General features: G+C 40.3%; 1 protein-coding gene and 1 non-coding gene across 2 annotated transcripts in view; one reads left to right on the top strand and one right to left on the bottom strand.

Annotated features, from left to right (window-relative positions):
• The window catches only part of LOC102750267 (uncharacterized), a 612,045-nt gene that overhangs the window by 559,069 nt on the left and 30,299 nt on the right, over positions 1-22,677 (bottom strand). The gene's annotated exons all lie outside the window — the stretch shown is intronic.
• UACA (uveal autoantigen with coiled-coil domains and ankyrin repeats) overlaps positions 919-22,677 on the top strand; it is a 95,348-nt gene continuing 73,589 nt past the window's right edge. Inside the window, exon 1 of the mRNA XM_006740989.3 lies at positions 919-1,135. Coding sequence (XP_006741052.2) covers positions 1,055-1,135 — 81 coding nt within the window. The 5' untranslated portion in view covers positions 919-1,054. The remainder of the gene's footprint in view (positions 1,136-22,677) is intronic.

Raw genomic sequence — 22,677 nt, 5'->3', positions numbered from 1 at the left:
ACTATTTTTTTTTTTTTTTGAGGCATACAAATTAATTCAGTAGATTAAGTACGGAATACTGCAGCAGGGAGGGAAGATCAAGTGGGAAAGCAAAAAGTATAGCAGAATGTGACCATATGGAAAGCGCTAGACCTGTTTCCTCTTTTGTCTTTGGCACAGCACAAAAGGCTCCAGGTATACTTATTTCTGTTTTTCACAAATTTTGTCTCTCCTTCTTTTTACCACTGTCTTTACCACTATATTTTACGGATGCTCTCCCCATCCCCCCATACCATCTCTTTCTCTCCAAAGCAGCAGGTTTTTCACTCATCAAATAATTATTGACCATCTAACATTTACTGTAATGTCTTTCAAAGTATGTTCTTAGTTGTATGTTCTTCCATAGCGCCAGCACCTTATTCCTTAGAGGTTGTTATTTGTTTCCGGAGTTTTGGTGCGTGTTGTTTCCAGGCACTAGGATTTGTGTAGTAAAATATCGGCGGATGGAAGGGAAGTTGAAAGCTGTTGTGTGTCCTTCCTGGGACCAGAGGAAAGGAAGGGAACTTAATTTGGGAAAGAGCACGTGGGTAGGAGGGGGGTGGGTTCGGCCAAGACGAGAGCGGGTTTTGCTTGGACCCCACGCTCTCTTTAGAGCTGAGACTCCATCATTAAAGTAGGCTGGCACCGGTGGCCTGGAGCCTGGATCTCCCGTCCGTCCCTGCCGCCGCCGCTCACCTCCCGCACTCGCGCAGCTGAAGTTCCAAACTTTTCCTCCCGCAGGGAAAGGAAGGGTGTTATTAAGTTTGAAAGGGAAGTCCCGCCCCCTTCCCGGATTCCGATTGGTCGGTTCCGGCCCCACCCCCTCCAGGGCCGCGGCAGGATTGGCTGCGGGAGGGGAGCCCCGCCGCAGGCCGGGGAGCGGTGGGCAGCCGGGAGCCCCCAGGTGGCAGGTGGGGCCGGGATCGCCGGCGCCGCCTCCTCCGCCTACCCGAGCGCTAGCAGCCCGCACACTTGAAGGTTCGCGCGCGGCTCGGGCGCGCTGCGCCGCCGGGAGCCGGACTGCGAAGACTTGGCCATGAAGAGCCTCAAGTCCCGCCTGAGGAGGCAGGACGCGTCCGGCCCCGCGTCGTCCGGCGCCGCCGCCACCGCCAGCGCGGTGAGTCCCGCGGCCGTGCGAGTCCCGGGCTGCCGGCGCTGCCCTCCCGAGAGCCGCGGGGTCCTGTGCTCGGAAGCGCGCGCCGCCTTCCTCAGCCTTTCCTCAGCCGTCCCGCTCCGTCGGCCCGGGGACTCCTCCCTGGGGCCGGGACTGGGCGTCGGCGCGGAGACCCTGGGGACACTCCCCGTCCCGGCCCGGCGCAGCACCCGCCCCTCACCCCCAGGTCTCCGAGCTCCTGGGAGAAACCCCGGCGCTCCGGGGTTCAAGGGGCCTCCCTCCTCCATCCCGGCTTTCTGGGTTCCCCCCTACGCCCGGCGACCCGGCCCTTTCCCTCGCTCGGGGTTGGCCCGGCTCCCCACGCGCGCTCTGTCGGGCCGGGCCCGCGGGGGCCAGACGGGGGACTCGCACCCCGCAGTCCGGGTGGGCGGGGCAGCGGACTCCGCGCCAGCCCGCCGCTCTCCGCACCCTCCGTGGGTCCGGGACTCGGAGGCTGGCGGGCCGGGCCGGGGAGGGGGGCGTCGTGGGCTGGCCGCTGTCGTTAAATGACTCCTGGGAAGTGGGGAAGTTTGATTTCTGAGGAAGGCAGACGGAATCGGGCGTCGATGAAGACAAAGCCCCGTGGGTGGTGATCCTGGAAGCGGTGGTGAAACTGGGAAGTTGGTTGTCCTGTGGGGCCGAGTTTCGCCTGTGGGACAGATCCGTGTGGGGCAGGCATTCCGTGTTCATCTGCCACCCGGCCTCCGTGTGCACGCTAAGAAGCACTCAGGCCCTAGACTCTTTAGTTGGCAGATCAGAAATCTTGAGAAACAGCCTGACAGCAGATGCTGGGGATTTAGATAATTTGGCAAGTCAGAAGAATGGCAATATCATCAGCATTCTATATTATTAAACGTTACTTAAAAAGTCGTGAAGAGTCAGAAACGTAGATGAGATGTGATGCTCACACTGCCCAGTTGCCCATTTGGAGTAATTAAAAAGGACCTTTATAGTTTTGCACAAATTTTACCAAATGATTATATATGCTTTTTATGAGAATACTAATTAATCGCTTTTGGTTATGAGTTAATTCAGAATTGTGGCTTTCTCTCCGCCTATTTCTGGGATGATTCTACTTAGACTTAACAGGAAATTGTGGCAAAACTAGGCTCTTTAATTTCCAATAAAAAAAGGAAAGCTATAGATGGCATGATATTTGATGATTTGATGTTGTTTAATAAAGCGTGAAATTATTTTATAAGCACATAGGAGAGATTACTTTGTTTCACATTGTTTTTTAGATAATAATTGACAAATGTCATTTAGTGATGTCAGAGGTCACTGTAGTTGAGTTAAAGATTCAACTTTTTGGTAGTGCAGGTTGTGTTTCAGCTTTATAAAAGATAGCTTTTTTATATTTATTTGCTGTATTTTCCCATTTTCTTTGGCTTGCACTACAGATTCACATTCCACTTGGAGGGTTTTTATACCTTAATTTTATCTTGTTTTCTCTTCTAGAAATGCAGAGTATTTAATTGTTATTGCTATTATCAACATGCCAGTTTGCATTTTATACATTTGGAACATAAACTGAGCATTCTGACATTGACATTTATCTTAATCACTAAATTGGAGCTTCAGATTTCTGAAAGGGATAATTAAATGACTAAATGCCATTTCAAATCTAGTCAATTATATGTGCAATTATATGTACAATTATGTATACAATTATATGTACAGTGAGAATAGGCTATTCCGTTTTCACCTAGTTCAGACTAGGAAAACTGAGTAATTAAAATTAAGGGGCTATATTTCAAGAACTAGTAGATGTACTGCAAATAAATATTGTAAGCAGATATTTTGGAAGGGAGTTCCACTTAAACTGTACCTACATTTAACATTTGTAGTGGAGTAAATGCTTGATTGTTAAAGTTATCTCTGATATGGGAGGCTCTGTGGTTATTTTTGCTGCCATTTCTCTAGGCTACTCTGATTTTGGAACAATGAATTCTATAAATGAGCAACCAAATATGTTCTAAAACATCTTGTTAATGTCTCAGGACCCTGAACAAATATTGGTATTTCTAAAAACATTTAGAGTTACAAATATAGCAACTGAAAAATATCTTCAAAAAGATTCCTTTGGTTCCCACTAAGAACAGAAGTTTGAGATGTTTGGGGAGCCTGAATGGCTCAGTTGGTTAAGTGTCCAACTCTTGATTTCAGCTCAGGTCATGATCTCAGGGTTATGATCTCAAGGTCGTGAGATGGACCCCTGCATTGGGCTCCCTGCTAATCGAGATTCTCTCTATTCCCACCCCCAACCCTGCTTTCTTGGGCCCATGCACGTTTTCTCTCTCTCTCAAATAAATAAATCTTTAAAAAAAAATGAAGTTTGAGATGTTTAGAAAGCATAAAGGATTATGTTTTGTCTCAGTTGTGATTTTGAAAATGAGGGTTTTGTGTTTTCCTCTTAGGGTTTGGAGTATGTTTGAAAAGATGTTAATATTATTATAACAATGACTTTGGGGTAATGTAAATAAGATCATAGATTGTTACATTTAAACTCATGATACTTAACTGAGCACTGTTTACTCAATTTCATTAAAGATGCCAACCTTTGATTAAAAATGTTTAACTTAAAGTTTTATTCAGACAGTTTCCTAGGGTTAGTTTCCCTGCATTGTATTTCTTGTGGTTCTTGAAGGAAGAAGCCCTGTTTTTATACTTTTGATGTCAACCCCAGGTCATCATGGTGATTTGAATTGCTGAATTTTATTATAATACCAAAGCAGAATGGTTGAGTTGCTTTGGTACATCTTTTGGTACACAGTGGGTCCAAGAACTTAAATGATGAGTAGTTAACAATTTAAATTCTTTTAATAAGAGTGGAATAGTGATTGTATATCTATATTGTGCATGATACGTATTTTCAAATTTAAAATTATTAGCTCAGGAATTGGACTTGGTAAGCAGTTACCTTATTTAATTTGGAAAACATTTATGGAACACATAAGTTAGACTTAAAAATGAATTAATAATTAGGTCTTTTGTGAAGAAATAGGTAATTCCAAGTTGGAAGCAGAAAATATGCAAGTTGAGCCTGGAATCCTTTGTCCCCCTAGAAAGCAAGGAGGCTGTCAAAGATTAGGACTCAGGAGCCAACTTGAAGAGGTTCCCACTTGACCCACAATGGGATGGTTCCATCATCAATAAGGATAATATGACAGTGTACGAAAATCTTTAAATCTGTGAATTCATAATAATGATTACAAAAAAGGGAGAAAGTTGTTACTTTTGGAGGATGCTAGGGAGCCGATATATTCTTTTAAGAACCAGAAAATAAAAACAAAGAAAAAGGTATTATGCTTTTCCTGAGGCTAACCAAATATTCGATGAGAGAAGTTTCTCTTTTATGCAGAGTGTTTTATCCCAGCTAATAGAGGAAGAAGGGAGACAGAATTAGTATATCACAATTTTACACCTCCTAATGAATTGATAGATCTAGGGAAAAGACAGTGATTATCATTGGCTACTAATGTCTCAAAAAGAAAGAAAACCAGATGTAATTTATCTCCTGATGGAAATATTCATTACTGCCTATGAATAGTCTTGCCAAAAGAACCAAACCTGAATATGATAGGCTTCTAGATCTTAAATCCATTTAACAGAAAACACAGGGATGGAGGAACATGGGGATGCAATGGATGTAACTATGATCTTGGGAAGCTCTTAGAACAAATGGCCTAGTTTCTTCAAAAATAAATTATAAGAAGAAAAAAATAGAGGAGAAAATCTGGAGATTAAAAGATTTAGGAGACATATTAACCAATTGTAATGATAGACTTCATGTAGACCTTTGATTAATAATAAAAATAGGGGCGCCTGGATGGCTTAGTCGGTTAAGCATCTGACTTCTGCTCAGGTCATGACCTTGCAGCCCTGGGATTGAGCCCCGCGTCAGATTCCATGCTTTGGGGGGCATCTGCTTCTCCCTCTCCCTCTGCCCCTTCCCCTGCTTGTGCTCTCTCTCTCTCTCTTTCAAATAAATAAAATCTTTAAAAAATAATAAAAAAGTAGTTTATGACAGTTGAGGAAATGTAAACACCACCTGGATATGTGATGGCTTTGTGGAATTATTACCTAAAAAGATTTAAATGTGACAGTGATAGTAATGTGGTTATGTTTGCAAAGCCTTTTTTATCTTTCAGAGAAACACTTAGAAGTATACTATTTATGGATGAAATGACATGAAGTCTGGGATTTGTTTCCAAAGAATCCGTGAGTGAGTGGGTAGGAGAAGTGAGTAGGGGAGGTATAGTTGAAATAGGATTGGTCATGAATTAATTGTTGTAGTTGGCTGGTTCATGATACTATTGCATTTACTTTTTTGTGATGCTATTGTATTTTGTATACGTTCAGAAATTTCTGTAATAAGAAAAATCTAGTCCCAGCCTTCAAATTTTTTTTTTTTTAAAGATTTTATTTATTTATTTGACAGAGAGCGAGAGAGACAGCTAGAGAGGGAACACAAGCAGGGGGTGGTGGGAGAGGGAGAAGCAGGCTCCTGGCCGAGCAGGGAGCCTGATGCGGGGCTTGATCCCAGGACCCTGGGATCATGACCTGAGCCAAAGGCAGACGCTTAACGACTGAGCCACCCAGGCGCCCCAGTAGCCTTCAAATTTTTAAGAGAGCTAAACAAAAAATAATAATACCTTACGTTAAAAGCCATCTATGGAGGTGTATATAAATTGCTGTGGGAGTGCAGATGTGTAGGGTGGGGTCAGGGAGGAGGCAGGAAGGTGAAGTTGAGCCTGGGCCAGATGGACACTTTGAAGGGCTTTCTAGGCAAGAGAACAGCAAGTGCAGTGGTGTGGAGCTGTGAAATTATAATAGTGCTCTGAGGGAGCACCAGTTTGGAAAGGAACTTTGGTGTTATGGTAGGGGCTGGTGCAGATGAGGTATGGATGAGAATTTCAGTCAGCGTAAGGAGCTGGAGGGGGCAGGTAGGGGTAAATAGTTGAAGGAAAGCTTTTCCTTTTTTTTTTTTTTAAGATTTTATTCATTTATTTGAGAGAGAGAAAGCATGAGGTGGGGAGGGTCAGAGGGAGAAGCAGACTCCTCGCTGAGCAAGGAGCCCGATGCGGGACTCGATCCCGGGACTCCAGGATCATGACCTGAGCTGAAGGCAGTCGCTTAACCAACTGAGCCACCCAGGCGCCCTCCTTTTTGTTTTTTTAACCTGAGTTAAAAATTTGGATTCCTTGACAAGTTTAAGTCCTTGTTCAGAGAGATTTCTGACTGGAGTGGGTAAAGTTTCATCTAAAGAAATTACTCTGTTGGTGAGGTAACAGGTTCACCTTCTTTTCCCTTTCTTCCTAGAATTAGCTAATAGCCAGCAACATTTTATTCTTATCAGCCCTGTTTAATTTACAGTCGAATGCTTGGAGAAGAAATCTATACCCAAGAATTTTAGATTTAAACATTATAACTCATGTGTTTCATCTCTATCATAATGGAGGACTTAAGTATCCCGTTAGTAATCATGCAAACATTTGCCCTGACACCTAAGGAATATAACAAATGGTTGAAAATTTCCACCTGCCTGAGCTTATTTGTGCAAGAGCAATCACATTGATTTCTGTAGGGAATTTAATTTGCCAAAAAATGATGACTGAAATGCACTTATTGAAATTGTAAATAGAAAGGTGGGATAATACACGCTTATTGCCTCATTTTTTCTAAATCATAATCTAAATCATAAAATAATTAAAAGCTTTATATAGCTTTCCTCTTCTAGGCTTAAATATATAACACAAAAATACAAGAATAAATTTACCTGTTCGTTGTCACAAAAACGGTTTTGTCTTTTGGACTTTTGTTATCCTCAGAAATCTTGAATATTACTGATGCTGACTAATTTATTCCCGAATGGTATAGTCTCCAAAATGATGTGCAGAAGATGAACTGATATAATATAGTTGAGTTACTAAAGCTCTGGCGAAAGATGAAATATGATGAGCTGTACTTATATAAGCGAATCAGACCTGCTAAGTGCCCTTGAGAGAGAGTAAGTGTATGACTGAACCAGTCAATCTAAATGGCTGTCTATTGTTTTAACACCCGCCCCCCCCCCCCAGCATAAAGGTCACACATGTTCAGCGTAGAAAACAAAATGCAGTTGAAGGTAAAGAATAAAACAATTCACCATGCCATGCCATAAACCACTGCTTATGCTCTTTTTAAAGTTTCCAGATTGCCTCTTTGTTGTTCAATCAGCATTTAATTACCTTGATGCCACAGTAATTATATATGTATAATTTTTTGAATCGTATTTGATTCTAATAACCCTCATATTTCAAATTATAATTTGAAATGATTTGAGCAGATATGAATGTCCCATTAGAAATACTAAGCAAATGCTAGTGAATTACTTAAAAAGAAATTACTTATAAGAAATCCAAGTGCCAATAGCCAATATTTATTGAGTATGTATGCCCCATTATTGTTCAGAGTGCTTTACCTTAGCTTACTTAACCTTCACAGCAACCCTAAGAAGTGGGTACCATTGCTATCATTTTATAGACAAAAGTTAAATAATTTACTTGCCTAAAGTGCCATAGTTAGTAAGTGAAGATCAGGTAGCCTGACTCTGGAACCCATGTTACTAACTATTGTCAACTGATAGAATTTCAAATTTAAAGCTATTATAGCCTTTGTATCTTGAGCCATATAACAAAGAAAATTAGAGGGAGGGGTATTTAGGGGGAAGGAAGGCCTTTTATGTTAAGTCTCAAAACCAATTTGTGTTCCTTCCAGTAGTGTATAAAATTGTTGCATTCACTACACCTTTCCAGTAATATGATTTAGAACATATTTGTCAACTTGACTGGAAGAAAAAATGAGCTTTAACAAAGTATAGCTTTAATCTGTGTTTTTGATTACTAGGGAGTGTGGACATATTTCTATGCTTATTGCCACTTTCACTTCTTATTTTAGGAACTGTTTGTTCTTTGACCATTTTCTCCTTTTAATACCTTGTTCATGTTGATCTTTAAGGGCTTTACATCTTTTTTATTTTTTTTTAAGATTTTTTATTTATTTGCGAGAGAGAGAATGAGAGACAGAGAGCATGAGAGGGAGGAGGGTCAGAGGGAGAAGCAGACTCCCCGCTGAGCAGGGAGCCCGATGTGGGACTCGATCCCGGGACTCCAGGATCATGACCTGAGCCGAAGGCAGTCCCTTAACCACCTGAGCCACCCAGGCGCCCTACATCTTTATTTTTGCTACTTAGTTTATTTTAGCTTTGAGCATAGTGCGTGTCTCACTATAGCTATGTTGTGTATGTTTTATATACTTAATTTTGTGGTAATTGATACATTAAGACTGTTGGCTATTTTATATTCACTGTGGACTGTAACTAGTGGTATAAAAGCCTTTAATTTGTCCCATTCAACTTTTGTCTTGAATTCTACTTTGTCATATTATCTGTGATATTCTTATCCCTTTTGCCTTTTTGCTTTTGTGTGTGTGTGTATTTGCCCAACATATTATCCTACCATTCATGGTTTTAAATATTTAGGAGGATATATGGGTGAAACAAGTGTTGAGAATCCAGTAGAACTGAAAATCGTGGGCTTACTATCTGGAGATGAGCATGCACAAGTGTGTACCATAGGGTATATACTTTTTTTGGGTGGGGATATGTTTTTAATATTGACCTTATTGATATGTTGTCAAGATTTGACATTACCTCTGTGGTAAGGTTTTCCCATTCAGGTACACAAATAATTATTTTTTTCAATCTCAGTGACTTTTGGTTCATTTTTTTTTTAAACCAGATTGTGACATTATTAAAGAGAGGGAAGAGGGGAAGGACATATACATCATGCTTTCTAAACTAAAACAGTGAGTGTATAATTTTTCTTCTAGCTTGTTTTTGTTATTCCATGATTTTCTCATTTGCAGGGTACTTACCCTGTGCAGAGGTTGGGGGTACCTAGAAAATGAGTCTCCATCGGGGAAGCCTACTGGCTGTAGTTGGGTTCTAGAGAGGGTAATAGGCACTGATCTTTTCAGCCCTGTAAGGAAGGAAGAGCCCACAAACACTTGCTAATTTACATGTGAGAGATGTTTTTAATAAGAGATCTTTCTATGATTCATCTTTTTTTTTACGGTTGGATTCTTTTTAAAAATTAACATTTTATATTTAAAAAAGCACTTTATGAAATAAAAACAACATTTGTGGCAGTGGCTAAATAGATAAATATGGAAAATGGAGTGTTTTCTCAGCCTTAGAAAAGCCAAATTGTAGGCCAAAGAATGTCCATTCATAGCTCTTGCAACCGTGCCTGGGGCAGTATGGAGACAGAGCAGTGTGTCAACCCACTTGGGTTTGAGTCTTGCTGCCCCTTTGTGACCCTAGGCAAGTTACTGAAATATATTTGTTTCCTCATTTGGAAAATGGGATTAATAATTATAGTTAAGAACTCAATAAATGTTAGTTCTCGTTATTACTAACTGAAAAATCTCACCAAGGGTCTTTCCATTTTTATCCTTCATAACCAGATGAACAGCAGTCTTTCCTGATCTTTTCCTTTCCAATTAATACATGCCTTTGTAGACTTTTAGATCTAGATCTTCAAAAGACTATCTGCTGTAGCCTCTTGCCCCAAGAGGTGTCTCTGTATTTCATTTGTTAAAAAAAAATGTTTCCTGAAGGCCTATGCTAAGCATGAGGGAATGAGAAGATGAGGAAGATAAGAGGCTCAAAGTATGAGTTTACAAAGTCATAACTGCTGTGACAGGGGAGTGTTCTCAGTGCTGATCCAGTCTGGGGCTGAGGAGTCTGTGAAGGTGTGTTTTTGTTTTTGTTTTTTTTTTTTACCAGGATGAGCTGCTGTTGCTGTTTTTTAAAAAAGTTGAGGTGAGATTCACATAAAATTAATCACTTTATTTTATTTTTATTTATTTATTTATTTATTTTAAGATTTTATTTATTTACTTGACAGAGAGAGACACAGAGAGGGAACACAAGCAGGGGGAGTGGGAGAGGGAGAAGCAGGCTTCCTGCGGAGCAGGGAGCCCGATGCGGGGCTCGATCCCAGGATCCTGGGATCATGACCTGAGCCGAAGGCAGACACTTAACAACTGAGCCACCCAGGTGCCCCTTTATTTATTTATTTTTAAAGATTTTTATTTATTTTTTGACAGAGAGAGACACAGCGAGAGAGGGAACACAAGCAGGGGGAGTGGGAGAGGGAGAAGCAGGCTCCCTGCCGATCAGGGAGCCCGATGTAGGGCTCGATCCCAGGACCCTGGGATCATGGCCTGAGCCGAAGGCAGAAGCTTAACCAACTGAACCACCCAGGCATCCCTGTTTTATTTTATTTTTTAAAAAATATTTTATTTATTTATTTGAGAGAGACAGCAGGAGCAGTGGGGAGGGGCAGAGGGAGAGGGAGAAGTAGACTCCCCGCTGATCAGGGAGCCCGATGCGGGACTTGATCCCAGGACCCTGGGATCATGACCTGAGCTGAAGGCAGACCGCTAAACTGACTGAACCACCCAGGCACCCCTAAAATTAATAATTTTAAAGTGAACAGTTCAGTGGCATGTAGCATGTTCACAATGTTGCGTAACTATCATCTCTGGTTCTAGAACATTTTCATCACTCCAGAAGGAAACCCTGTACCCATTAAGCAGTTGCTTATGTGATCCAAGGAAGGATGAAGTTGCTCTCCAAGGGAACAGCAAGAGCAAAGGCATGGAGCGAAGAGTCAGGAGTTGGGGGAGAGTGCAGTTGGTTTGTCAGCTTAGCTTTGGTGAACTCTAGAATAATAGGCAAGGGCATTGAGTAGGAGATAGGCAAGAGGGGAAGTTGGGGCTAAATCTTGGAATGGCTTAAAATACGCCATATTTTCAGAATGTTGGACTTAGTCCTGCATATTCAGAAGTTGGGAATCACAGGACCAAATGTGTTTTGGATGGATTACTTGGTAGCTCTGTTTAGGATGTTGAAGGGCTCAAGCTTGGCAGTGGATGGATGGTATATGAGGCTGCTGCCGTAGTTTAGGCAGGAATTCGTGAGGACTGGAATCATTCTGCAAGGGATGGAGAGGAGGGCACCGTGAGAGAAATTGGTATATGAGCCCCAGAGAAGTTGTGACTTGTCAAAGTCACACACGGTCAACAGATAAGAGCCCCTGCCTGCTGTCCCTGAGCAAGTCCCACTAAGCCCTTTGGGCGTGATGCAGTGTGCTGGAGATGCAGTTCCCGACTGGAGGTAATTGTGTGCTAGAACACCACCTGTGTCTTCTTGTATGGTAGGAAGTTAGCTTTGTTTTAACGTGCACTTGATATATAACCAGTTTGGATGCATAGCTCAATGTTCTGATGATGTTTGCAAAAATATTTTTGAAAGTTTAACTTATGCTAATAATCATCGTAAGCACAGATTCTGAGCACATATCTAATTTGTTTTCTCCAACTTTTATTATGAAAAATTGAAATCTAAAATTAGAAAGCACAGTGAACCAGGATCTGCCTGCTCACTAGATTCAACAGTTAACATTCTACTGCATTTGCTTTATCTATAGTATGTATATGTATATAAAGATAGAAAATATATACACATTTTTCATTGAGCCTTTTGAAAATAAGTTGTAGACATTATATATTCCAACTTTTATTATGAAAAATTGAAATCTAAAATTAGAAAGCACAGTGAACCAGGATCTGCCTGCTCACCTAGATTCAACAGTTAACATTCTACTGCATTTGCTTTATCTATAGTATGTATATGTATATAAAGATAGAAAATATATACACATTTTTCATTGAGCCTTTTGAAAATAAGTTGTAGACATTATATTTTACCTTTAACTGTAGCATCCATCACTTAGGAATAAGACATCCCACTTATCTATAATATAATAGTGATATTTTGAACTGTAACTTTTATTTATAGATAAGGAAACTTAGGCATTATATGATTTATGAGGTTGAAGGAAAATTGGAAGAAATAATGTCTTCCAATTCCTTAGAATCCTTTATCTTACATTGTACATGGTGATACTCTCAAATTTTAGTAATATTAATGCATTATTATTATTATTATTTTTAAAGATTTTATTTATTTGACAGAGAGAGACACAGTGAGAGAGGGAACATAAGCAGGGGGAGTGGGGGAGGGAGAAGCAGGCTTCCCGCCGAGCAGGGAGCCCGATGTGGGACTCGATCCCAGGATCCTGGGATCATGACCTGAGCCGAAGGCAGACGCTTAACGACTGAGCCACCCAGGCGCCCATTAATGCATTATTTTGATGATTTTTATCACGTTCCTGAAACGTTCCTGCTAATGGTTAATATTCTTTTAAAACGATTTGCTTAAAAAACACTGAAATAGCAATATATTTATTTAGAAGGAAACTGGATGAAGGACAGGAAGAAAAGGGGGTCTTAGTGGTCGTCCGGGATGTAGAAATTATTTCTTAAAGATGAACATCTCTAGGGAAGGAGCAGTAATAAAGGGGTGGGGGCAGGTGGGAAGAGGAGGTTGGTGTGCAAGCACAGCTAAAGGCGGGTGTGAGGACTTGTGCTCTGCCTGTCCAGTCTCTAGACTGAGCCAGGGGTCAGGGCTTTGGTGCTGGCTCCTCCTCTTGAACCTTCTCTTAGTTTTCTTATGTTGGGCTTCTCTTATTTCTCTCTTCAGGCTCCAGGCCCCACTGTCCCTGCTTGCAGGCTGATTCTGAATGATCTGGAACCTTAGGAGGAGCTGCCAGTAGACTGTCCTTGTGCCTGTGAGGTGTATACACCTTATGCGGTGAATAGACCATACTTTGAGAAATGCTCAATTTCAGTATTCTGCCACTAAGTAAATACTTTCCTGTTTGTGGAATGATTTTTTTTTTTAAACTTCCCTTTATAGCTAAGAATGATAATTTGTTGAAATTGTTAATTAAATAATTATTCACTCATTAAAATTGCAAAATGTACATTTAAAAAAATCATACATTCTTTAAGTATTTACTGTATCCCAGGCCCTGCATTGCCTATGGAATGTTAACACAAAATTCAGTGTATATTCAAGATTATTTGGAGTTTTTTTTCAGTTCCTGTTCTCTAAGCTTAACTATCACCTGGAATTATATTTAAGAACATAATACCATTTTTGGATGGACAGTAGATTATTGAAATACTTAAATAGCTTATGTGAACATGTAAATTACTAATGTGTCCAATATTTTATTTGACTACTAAATAAATATTCTAGTTTAGAATATTAGATACATGGCCATTTGTTTCTTTTGTATTTCTTGTAGCTTTGGGTTTCTTATATTGGTCTATTTCATAAGAATTTTTATAAAAATCAGTGCTTTTCTTTGACATAAATTATTCTATGATTTTACTTTTCCTTGTGTAAATACAAGGAAAATGCTAAGCAATTTTAGAAGCATCTTTCGTTTTAGTGTCCATACCATTTGAGTAGAGATATTCTGTAGGCAAAAGATCAGGAATAACAAGATGTCAGAAAATCTTGGTTTGAGTCCAGGCACTGCTATTGAAGAACTCTGTGACCTTGGGCAAATTACTTTTTTTTCCTTTTTTTTTAAAGATTTTATTTATTTGTCAGAGAGAGCACAAGCAAGGGGAGCGGCAGGCAGAGGGAGAAGCAGGCTCCCCGCCTAGCAAGGAGCACAATGCAGGACTCGATCCCATGACCCTGGGATCATGACCCGAGCCGAAGGCAGCTGCTTAACCGACAGCCACCCAGGTGTCCCTTTGGCAAATTACTTTTAAGTTTCAATTCTTTCTCTTGTAAGATGGGGATAATACTTGCCTTTCTACCCTACCAGAGATTTTAGGTACTAAAAAGAATGAAAACATTTTGGAAGCTGTAGAACAATATAAATAGAAATTTAAGCAGTGGTTATTATCTGTCAGTTAAAATATTACAATAGTTTTTTTTAAGTGTACCTAAAGTTGTACTGATCCAATTCTGAAAATATAGAAGATGTTGCTCACATCTTGATGAGGTGAAGAGTCAACTTTATTATTTATTTGTAGAATGGAAAGGTCTTCTGAATTCTAATTTGAATTGCTTTTCCTATTAATTGCATTAGTGGAGAATAAGAAGAGTACAACTTTTGTTTTTGTACAAAGGAGTTTTGAGTTGGTTAGCTGAATAAAAACACACTTGAGAGGGAAAAATCTTTGTAAGGTTACAAAATGCGTATTTTTCCCCAATAACTTTCATTGTAGAGTAGCACAATGCATGAGAACCTTGCAAACTGTGGAAAACATGACACTGTGCATTTGATAAGGGTTGAAGCTATGGCTAGTATTTTATATTTATGGCTGTTAGGAGCTTCTCATTCCATGGTGTCATTCACAGCTATCAATGTGTTCTTTCTATTGGTTAGTACCAATAGGCAGAATCCTGGCTTATTTTGCTGGAAACCAGTCTTTGGAATTCTGTTGAGGGACATTCTGTCAACTTGTATATTTGCCACTGTGTAAGTTATAATTACTCAGACTAAACGTTTCAGCAAAATTCAGTTCCACCAATATTTAACAGACTTTTTTTTTTTTTTTTTTGGTCTTAACACTTTTATTGCCTGCCCTCATTTTCTTGTGACTCCTAAGAATGGTTATCCCACCTCTTGAAGACTGCCCCACTTTGGATCCAGTGTCAGCCTACTGGCAGGCTGTGGGTAATTTTTAGCCCAAGAGTAGCTAAAATTTAGAAAGACTTCTCTGGCTAGGGAGGTGAATTTTCTGAAGGCTAACAGACATATTTATGATCTGTTACATTGTACTTGCATTCAGCAAATATTTATTTAGTACCCACTATATGCCAGGTTCTTTTTTCTTCTTTCCTGCCTGCCTCTCTCTTCCTTCTTTTTCTTCCTCTCCTCCCTCTTCCCTTCTTCTCCTTCTTCTTCTTCCTCCTCCTCCTCCACTTCCTCCTCCTCTTTTCCCCTTCTTCCTCCTCTGTCACTAGGTTTGTGTGTTGGGGATGGGAACCATCTTATACTAAAGTCAGTTAGCTGACTCCCTCCTGAGAAGGCCCTGCCAGCCTGATCCTTAGTTGTATCCTTAGTCCTAGTTTTTAATGAACTTTGGGTGGAGTAATCTGTATATGAGCTGGTTTTTCATTTGGCTCATTTACCTCCTCTCTAATCTTTGTGTCTAGAATGAAACGAGTTTTGTGTTATAGAAATTGTCACTGGATCAGAGTTCTTTGCTTTTTGTTTCCCTAGGCATTACTGATTTGTCGCTTAGGTGGCACTAACCTTTATTTCCATTTTTATGGTTCATTATTTCCTAAATGTTCAAACTCTTGTTGTGACTAGAAAATTGGCCCCCCCAAAGGTGACAGTTTTGCAAAATCATCTTTCTGTTTTTAAACCAGGAGAAACTTCAGTTCTCTCTCTTTTTTTTTTAACCAATTTTAAAATTCGTATTATTTTCTTTCCAAGTTTTAAAATAACCTTACACTTTATTTCTTTAATGCATTTCAATATTCGATTTTCAGCATTTTAGAATTGGAAAGGACCCTAAAGTTTTTCTGATCCAGTGGCAAAATTACCTTTAAGCTTTGCAGGCACAACCCACAGTTGGAAGTACATTTTCTATTGTGATGCAAAGGTGTGGTAGACAGAATTCTAAAAATGACCACCCATGATTCCCGCCCCCCCCCCCCCCCGCCAGGACTTTGACTGTGATGAGATAATATGCCCATGATTATGTTGCTACATGGCAAAAGAGATTTTGCAGATGTAATTTAAGGTTGTAGTCACTTGACTTTGAGTTAGCCAATAAAGGAGATTATCCAAGTGTACCTATTCTAATCACATGAACCCTTTAAAAACAGATTTTTCGGGCGCCTGGGTGGCTCAGTTGGTTAAGCGACTGCCTTCGGCTCAGGTCATGATCCTGGAGTCCCTAGATCGAGTCCCCCATCGGGCTCCCTGCTTGGCAGGGAGTCTGCTTCTCCCTCTGACCCTCCCCCCTCTCATGTGCTCTCTCTCATTCTCTCTCTCTCAAATAAATAAATAAAATCTTTTAAAAAACAAAACAAAACAAAACAGATTTTTCCCTGACTCACGGCAGAACTGAAAGTCAGAGAGATTTGAAGGACAAGAGGGACTTGTTATGTCGTTGCTGGCACGAGGGTGTACGGGCCGCGGGAGAAGGAATGCCAGTGGCCTTAGGAGCTGTAAGAGAGAGGATCTGGTCTGACAGCCAGCAAGGAGACAGGGCCTCTGTCCTGCAGCTGTAGGGAACTGAATTCCACCAAGGACCTGAATGAGCCTGGAAGCAAATTCGTCCCTAGGTAGGAGCCGGGCCTGGCTCGCACCTTGATTTGCGAGACCCTAAACAAAGAACCCAGTCGATCCCACCTGGACTTCTAACCTACACGACTGTGAACTAATAAACAAGTGTTGTTTTAAAGCCTCTAAGTTTGTAGTGTATTTTTACACAGCAGTAGAAAACTACTATGCAAGACTATTTTGCAACCATATGAAGAAGTTCTGTGGAAGGGATGGAATTCTTATACGTGAAAAAATCAGAATAAAAAAATGTAGTTACAACCTGATAATAATCATATAACACATTCACTTGGGAAGAGACCAGCAGGGGATATACAAAGATGATCATCATTACAAATTATGACATTTTTATTTTCCATTTTTCATCATGTTACTTTTTATAATTAAAATAGATTTTTATTATTAGAATTTATAATAAACCTATTTATGTAAAACTAGGAACTTAATTTTATTTGGGAATTGATTACTGGGAACATGCAAATTCATAGGCCTGAAAGACTCTTGCTGGCAAGTGTTAACGTGAAAAACTTCTGAATGTTCCCCCTAATTGTGCTTAATTACAAATATCACGAAGCTCATTGGTAGCAAGAACCTGTAGGTAATTAACTAAAACCCCTGTATTTCCTAACATTCACCACATCACTCGTTTGCTGAGGAAATAGCTTTTGCTGGCCTCTCTTGTATCGACGAGGAGAATGCACAGGCCTGCACGTTTTTTGAAGTTTCTGAGTAGAGGTCTAGGGATGGCCACTGGAAAGATAGATTTAAGGCTGTCATGTATGGCCTTTAAAATAAAGATGTGAAAGGACCCCTGCTTGTTATTACTTGTCTTCAAGCCACTTTAAGTCCTTTAGCCTTATTAAAGTTAAAGCATTAGTTATTGCAAGGAGTCCTGTAAGTTCAACTCTTATTAAATCAGAGCGCTTTCTATATACACTCTGAGGAAGTAGAACAGCAGTTTTCTTAATTGCTTAGATCTAATTACATTCCTGCTGTGGAACTGTTCTGAGGGCGTGGGAAAGGATGAGTCACAAAAGAGGAAGGAACTACACTTAGGACCCATTATAAAGACTTTTGGGTGTGGTGTGTTTGGGTGTACTCCTAAGACAAATGAAGTGTCTCCTTTAACACAGTGAAGCTATCCTGGAGGGTTTTTGTTGTTGTTGGGTCTGACCTGTAAGATAAACTTTCCTGTGTTGCTCCTGACTGCTTCGCAGGGTCGATCCTCAAAGAGGACGATAATAAGGGGAAGGAATGCTGTTGCGTCGGGAAGGTGAAATCCTATCCTCTAAGTTATTCTTGAATCAAACTCATTTCTTAAAACTAACATTGCTGACCACATGGGATACTACTGCTTTTCATTGTTCCTGGGTGATAACATTGATTCAGTTAAATGGCAATAATTGGAAAAAATGATGAAAATGATAACATTTCAATTTAAAGTGTGAATACAAAGTTAAAAATTATAAACCACTTTAATTTTTTATTTTTTTAAAAGATTTTATTTCTTTGAGAGAGACAGAGAGCATGGGGGGGAGGAGGGCAAAGGGAGAGGGAGAAGCAGGCTCCCCGCTGAGCAGGGAGCCCCACGGACCTGACAAGGACCTGACAACGTAGGACCTGAGGACGCAGGAGCTCCATCCCAGGACCCTGAGATCATGACCTGAGCCAAAGGCAGAGGCTTAACTGAGCAAACCAGGCACCCCTATAAACCACTTCTAAACACCAGGCCAACTTTATAAAGGACAGTTCTGGAAACTTCCTGGAATTACTGATTTTTCCACCTTCATAATTTCAAAACGTTTAAGTGGTCCGACTGTATGCTTGTAGGTGACCCTTTCTGCTGAGTTCCCCTGTCCCTGTTTGGGATCATCATTCTGAACAGGCTAAGCAGACCCTGTGGTTCTTTGAGGGGACACAGATGATGGGTAGGATGTAAAGGTCATGGCTTAGTACAGGACAGACCTTGGGAATGTGGGAATCAGGGTGCTGTTTTCTGCTAAGTGCAGTTCCTGCTAGACTGGAGGTGAGATTAAAACAGCAGGCTCTTGCTTCGTATTTTTGGCAAAATCTTCTGGCCCTGAGAATGAATCTCTCCTTAAATTGGTACCCTAGGCACGAACCATGAGAGACGATGGACTCTGAAAAACAAACTGAGGGTTCTAGAGGGGAGGGGGGTGGGAGGATGGGTTAGCCTGGTGATGGGTATTGAGGAGGGCACATTCTGCATGGAGCACTGGGTGTTATGCACAAACAGTGAATCATGGAACACTACATCTAAAACTAATGATGTAATGTATGGGGATTAACATAAGAATAAAAAAATTAAAAAAAAAATTGGTACCCTAAGCAGATCTCTCCCCAAACTCTGGTCCTGGCTTTGCTCATTGATGCATCATAGGATTAGCAAGTTATCCCATTTTCTTTTCTTTTCTCTGAAGGAGAAACTCTTCTCTTTTGCCCAGAGAATCTACAATGAGGTTCTCGTATATATGGTTCTCATATATGTGACTTGGTTGGTTCTTGTATACATGACTTGACTTGGCCATTGCTATCACAGATTTATACATTAATGTAAGAGAGTATTCAGTTGACAAAGATTTGTAAGATTTTTTATGCAGCTGAAGTAGTTTGATTTATATGTATCATTTTAGCAATGTAAGTATTGTGAAAACAGTTCAGATCGGTAAGTATTTCATGACTGACGGCTAGCTTTTCTAATATGTTGTTCATGTTTGTTTCTTTTTTAATTGTCGAGACAGTATTCTGGTTTGTTGTGCTTACTTTTTAAATTAATACACTTTCTGTAATTTATTATAGAAGCTTTCTGTGGTTTATTTCACATCTGTAACAGGCGTTGGATTGAGTGGTGGAATTGGGAGGTAAATTGCCATTGTCATGAAATGGGTGAAGGAGTAGACATGAAACGTAGTTCTGAGACAGAATTTTATGTTTGGAGGTTGGGAGAGGAACAACGTGATTGATTGTTCTTCAGAGAAATAAATAAAAATCAACCTGGGGTTTAGATACGCATTTCATACCAAATTCTAGAGTATTAATTTAGTTTAACTTTAAACTAAGAACAATTATCTTTCCTACTGACTTCAACAATATGGTGTAAAATTTTCAGTTAAATTATATTAAATTAGCAGGAATCTATCGATAATCAGTGGACTTTTGAATGTTTAATATGTAGCCCCATACATCTTACATATCTATAAAGTTTGCATTTTAGAATCATTTGAATAGTCTAGAGCAAAATTAGTTTATTGGCAGGAATAAGACCAAATTATCTTTAACCTTAATTCATCTCTTTATAGCAGTGGTTCTCAACTGCAGGCAGTTTTGTTTTCTTGGGCACATTTGGCAAAGTCTGGAGATACTTTTGGTTGTCACCACTTGGGGGTTACTACTGATGTCTAGTGGGTAGATGCCAGGGAGGCTGCTAAACATCCTGTAATGCAGGGGATAGCCCCTCCACAACAAAAACTTTTGTGGTTCAAAATGTCAGTAGTACCAGGTCATAACAAAGTATAATTTATGTCATCCTTTGCATTTTCCATTGTTCCCCCATCTTAGGTGAACCGGGATTTTTTAAAAAAATGCTCTTATCTTGATATTTGGTAGATTAATTAGAAAAATGGCCCCATTCTCTACCCTTCCTTGTATCGACAGTCTGCATTGTGACTGTTTTCCTGCCTCTTGAATCTAGGTTGTGCTTCACTTTGGACAATAGAAAGTGTTGGAAATGATGTTAAGCCTGGATCTCAAAAGATCTTTCGTGCTTCTGTTCTCTCTTGTGAACAAGCCCATGCCAGACTGCTAGTCAGCAGTTGCTCCTGTTACCCCAACTGTCAGCGGCCAATCACCAGACATGGGAAAGAGGCCATTCTAGACCAGCCAGCCCCCAACCAACTTGGGCAGTTGGTAGTAGACGCACGCACAGTCCTGAGATTACTTAGTCTGGCCCAGCACAGCAGAACTGCCCAGTTAACCTGTAGACTTGTGAGCAGTAATAAATGGTAGCTATTTTAAATCACTGTGTTTTGGTTTTGCAGCAATAGAAAACTGATACATTATGATATAGTAACACTTTTGTGGAGGAATGGACATTTTTGCTTTTTCGTCGAATTATTAATAATTCCAGGCAGAAGGCTTGTTAAAAAAGCCGTGATAAGGGATTGTATTTGTTGTCTTCATGTTTTAAAAACAGGAAAGCCATTAAGATTGGAGTCAAGTAAACAAAGGGGGAAAAGTGGAAAGAGATTATATCAGTGATCTCTTGGGGTCTGGATCATGTTTGGGTAATGGTTTTGGATTGTATTTGGATCCCAATCCGAAGAGTTCAGCAGGCCAGTTTTTTTTGTTTGCTTGTTTACAGAACATCTCGTGTATTGGGTTTGTTTGATTGCTGCCTAATTATTACTTTTAGGTTCAATATTTGTGGCAAATATTGATCTGACTTGTTTTAAAAACAATTCGGATTGTTGTGTGGAGAATAACTGTGGGGAGCAGGGGACAAGGGTGGAAGTGAGGAGACCAATTAGTAGATTATTGTAATCCAGTCCAGGATGCAGACACTAGAAAAAATGTAATCTGTAATAGGTCTTATTGCCATTGATTAATCTAAATTAATTTTATACTGGGCTACTTTTAAAACTTTCTTTTGCATCTTCCACATACTGTCACATTAATGGTAAGTTCAGGAGGGGTGTGAGAAGGGAAGAACAAATTGCATGTGTGAGGCTCTGTTATTATTTGTGTTATTGGAAAAGCCTAAGCAAATTATTTATTTGTAGTAGTTGGCCTCTAAATGTGGCTCAGTTCTCTGTTGAAGGACTGTGGACTGCCAATTTTTTTTTTAAAGTAAAAGGCTGTGATTGAGGTACAAAAGATATTCCTTTAAAAGATCCAAACATCTATATAACAAAATTATTATATTTTATAAATACATATAAGCAAATAGACTAACAAGTGTTTTTAAATATAGAAGAGATACTGTGCAAATTAAAAACTGAAGAAGGACTCTAATATAAAATTTAAGATTTTGACCTCAAGAAAAACACCATTTTTCTTCTCTGTTGTAGACATTTTTAAGACTCTGTATGAAATATCTCACTCTTCTTTTTTTTTTTTTTTAAAGATTTTATTTATTTGACAGAGATTGATACAGTGAGAGAGGGAACACAAGCAGGGGGAGTGGGAGAGGGAGAAGCAGGCTTCCCGCGGAGCAGGAAGCCCGACACGGGGCTCGATCCCAGGACCCCGGGATCATGACCTGAGCTGAAGGCAGACGCTTAACAACTGAGCCACCCAGGCGCCCCGAAATATCTCACTCTTCTTAATCTGTTTACAACACAGGAGTGGTTCTCAAATAGGGTAATGCTACATTCAGAAGGGACAATCTTCCAAGACATTCTGCCTCAGATACTTAGGAGAGCCATTGGTTCAAATTAGTCTACCAGCTCTGAACAGTGATGATTTTAAAGCACCACAGCTCTTCTGGATCTCAGATCTGCTCATTATAAAACATTTTCCACATCCTTGAAAGGTATCTCACAGTGGTGTCTCATAGACATATTATTTCTCTGAAATAAGAGTATCACTCATCATCATTGGGGAACTGGTGAGCTGAAACTCTTGTGACAACACAGTGCCTAGCCCAGCCATTAGCAAAGGTCGTGTGCACTGTCACCATCAGCCAAAAGGTTACAAGCCTAAGCATTTATTAACTACAATTAGAATAATCACCCCAAGGGGCACCTGGGTGACTCAGACAGTTGAGCATCTGACTCTTGATTTTGGCTCAGGTCATGATCTCAGGGTTGTGAGATTAAGCCCTGAGTTGGGCTCCACACTCAGAGCAGAGTCTGCTTGAGATTCTCTTTCTCCCTCTCCCCGCTGCTTGGACACGCTCGCTCTCTCTAAATAAATAAAAGAATAATCACCTCAATTTAAATAAGTACAGTCCCTCTGTTAATATGATAATAAAGATAATTAAGATGATAATAAAGATAATAAAGATGATAATAGGGCGCCTGGGTGGCTCAGTTGGTTAAGCGACTGCCTTCGGCTCAGGTCATGATCCCAGGGTCCTGGGATCGAGTCCCGCATCGGGCTCCCTGCTCTGCGGGGAGCCTGCTTCTCCCTCTCCCACTCCCCCTGCTTGTGTTCCCTCTCTCGCTGTGTCTCTCTCTGTCAAATAAATAAATAAAATCTTTAAAAAAA

The sequence above is a fragment of the Leptonychotes weddellii genome, chromosome 9, assembly GCF_054177405.1.
Source record: "Leptonychotes weddellii isolate Sample4059 chromosome 9, ASM5417740v2, whole genome shotgun sequence".
Taxonomy (NCBI): Eukaryota; Metazoa; Chordata; class Mammalia; order Carnivora; family Phocidae; genus Leptonychotes; species Leptonychotes weddellii.
This window is presented reverse-complemented; position numbering and strand designations above follow the sequence as displayed.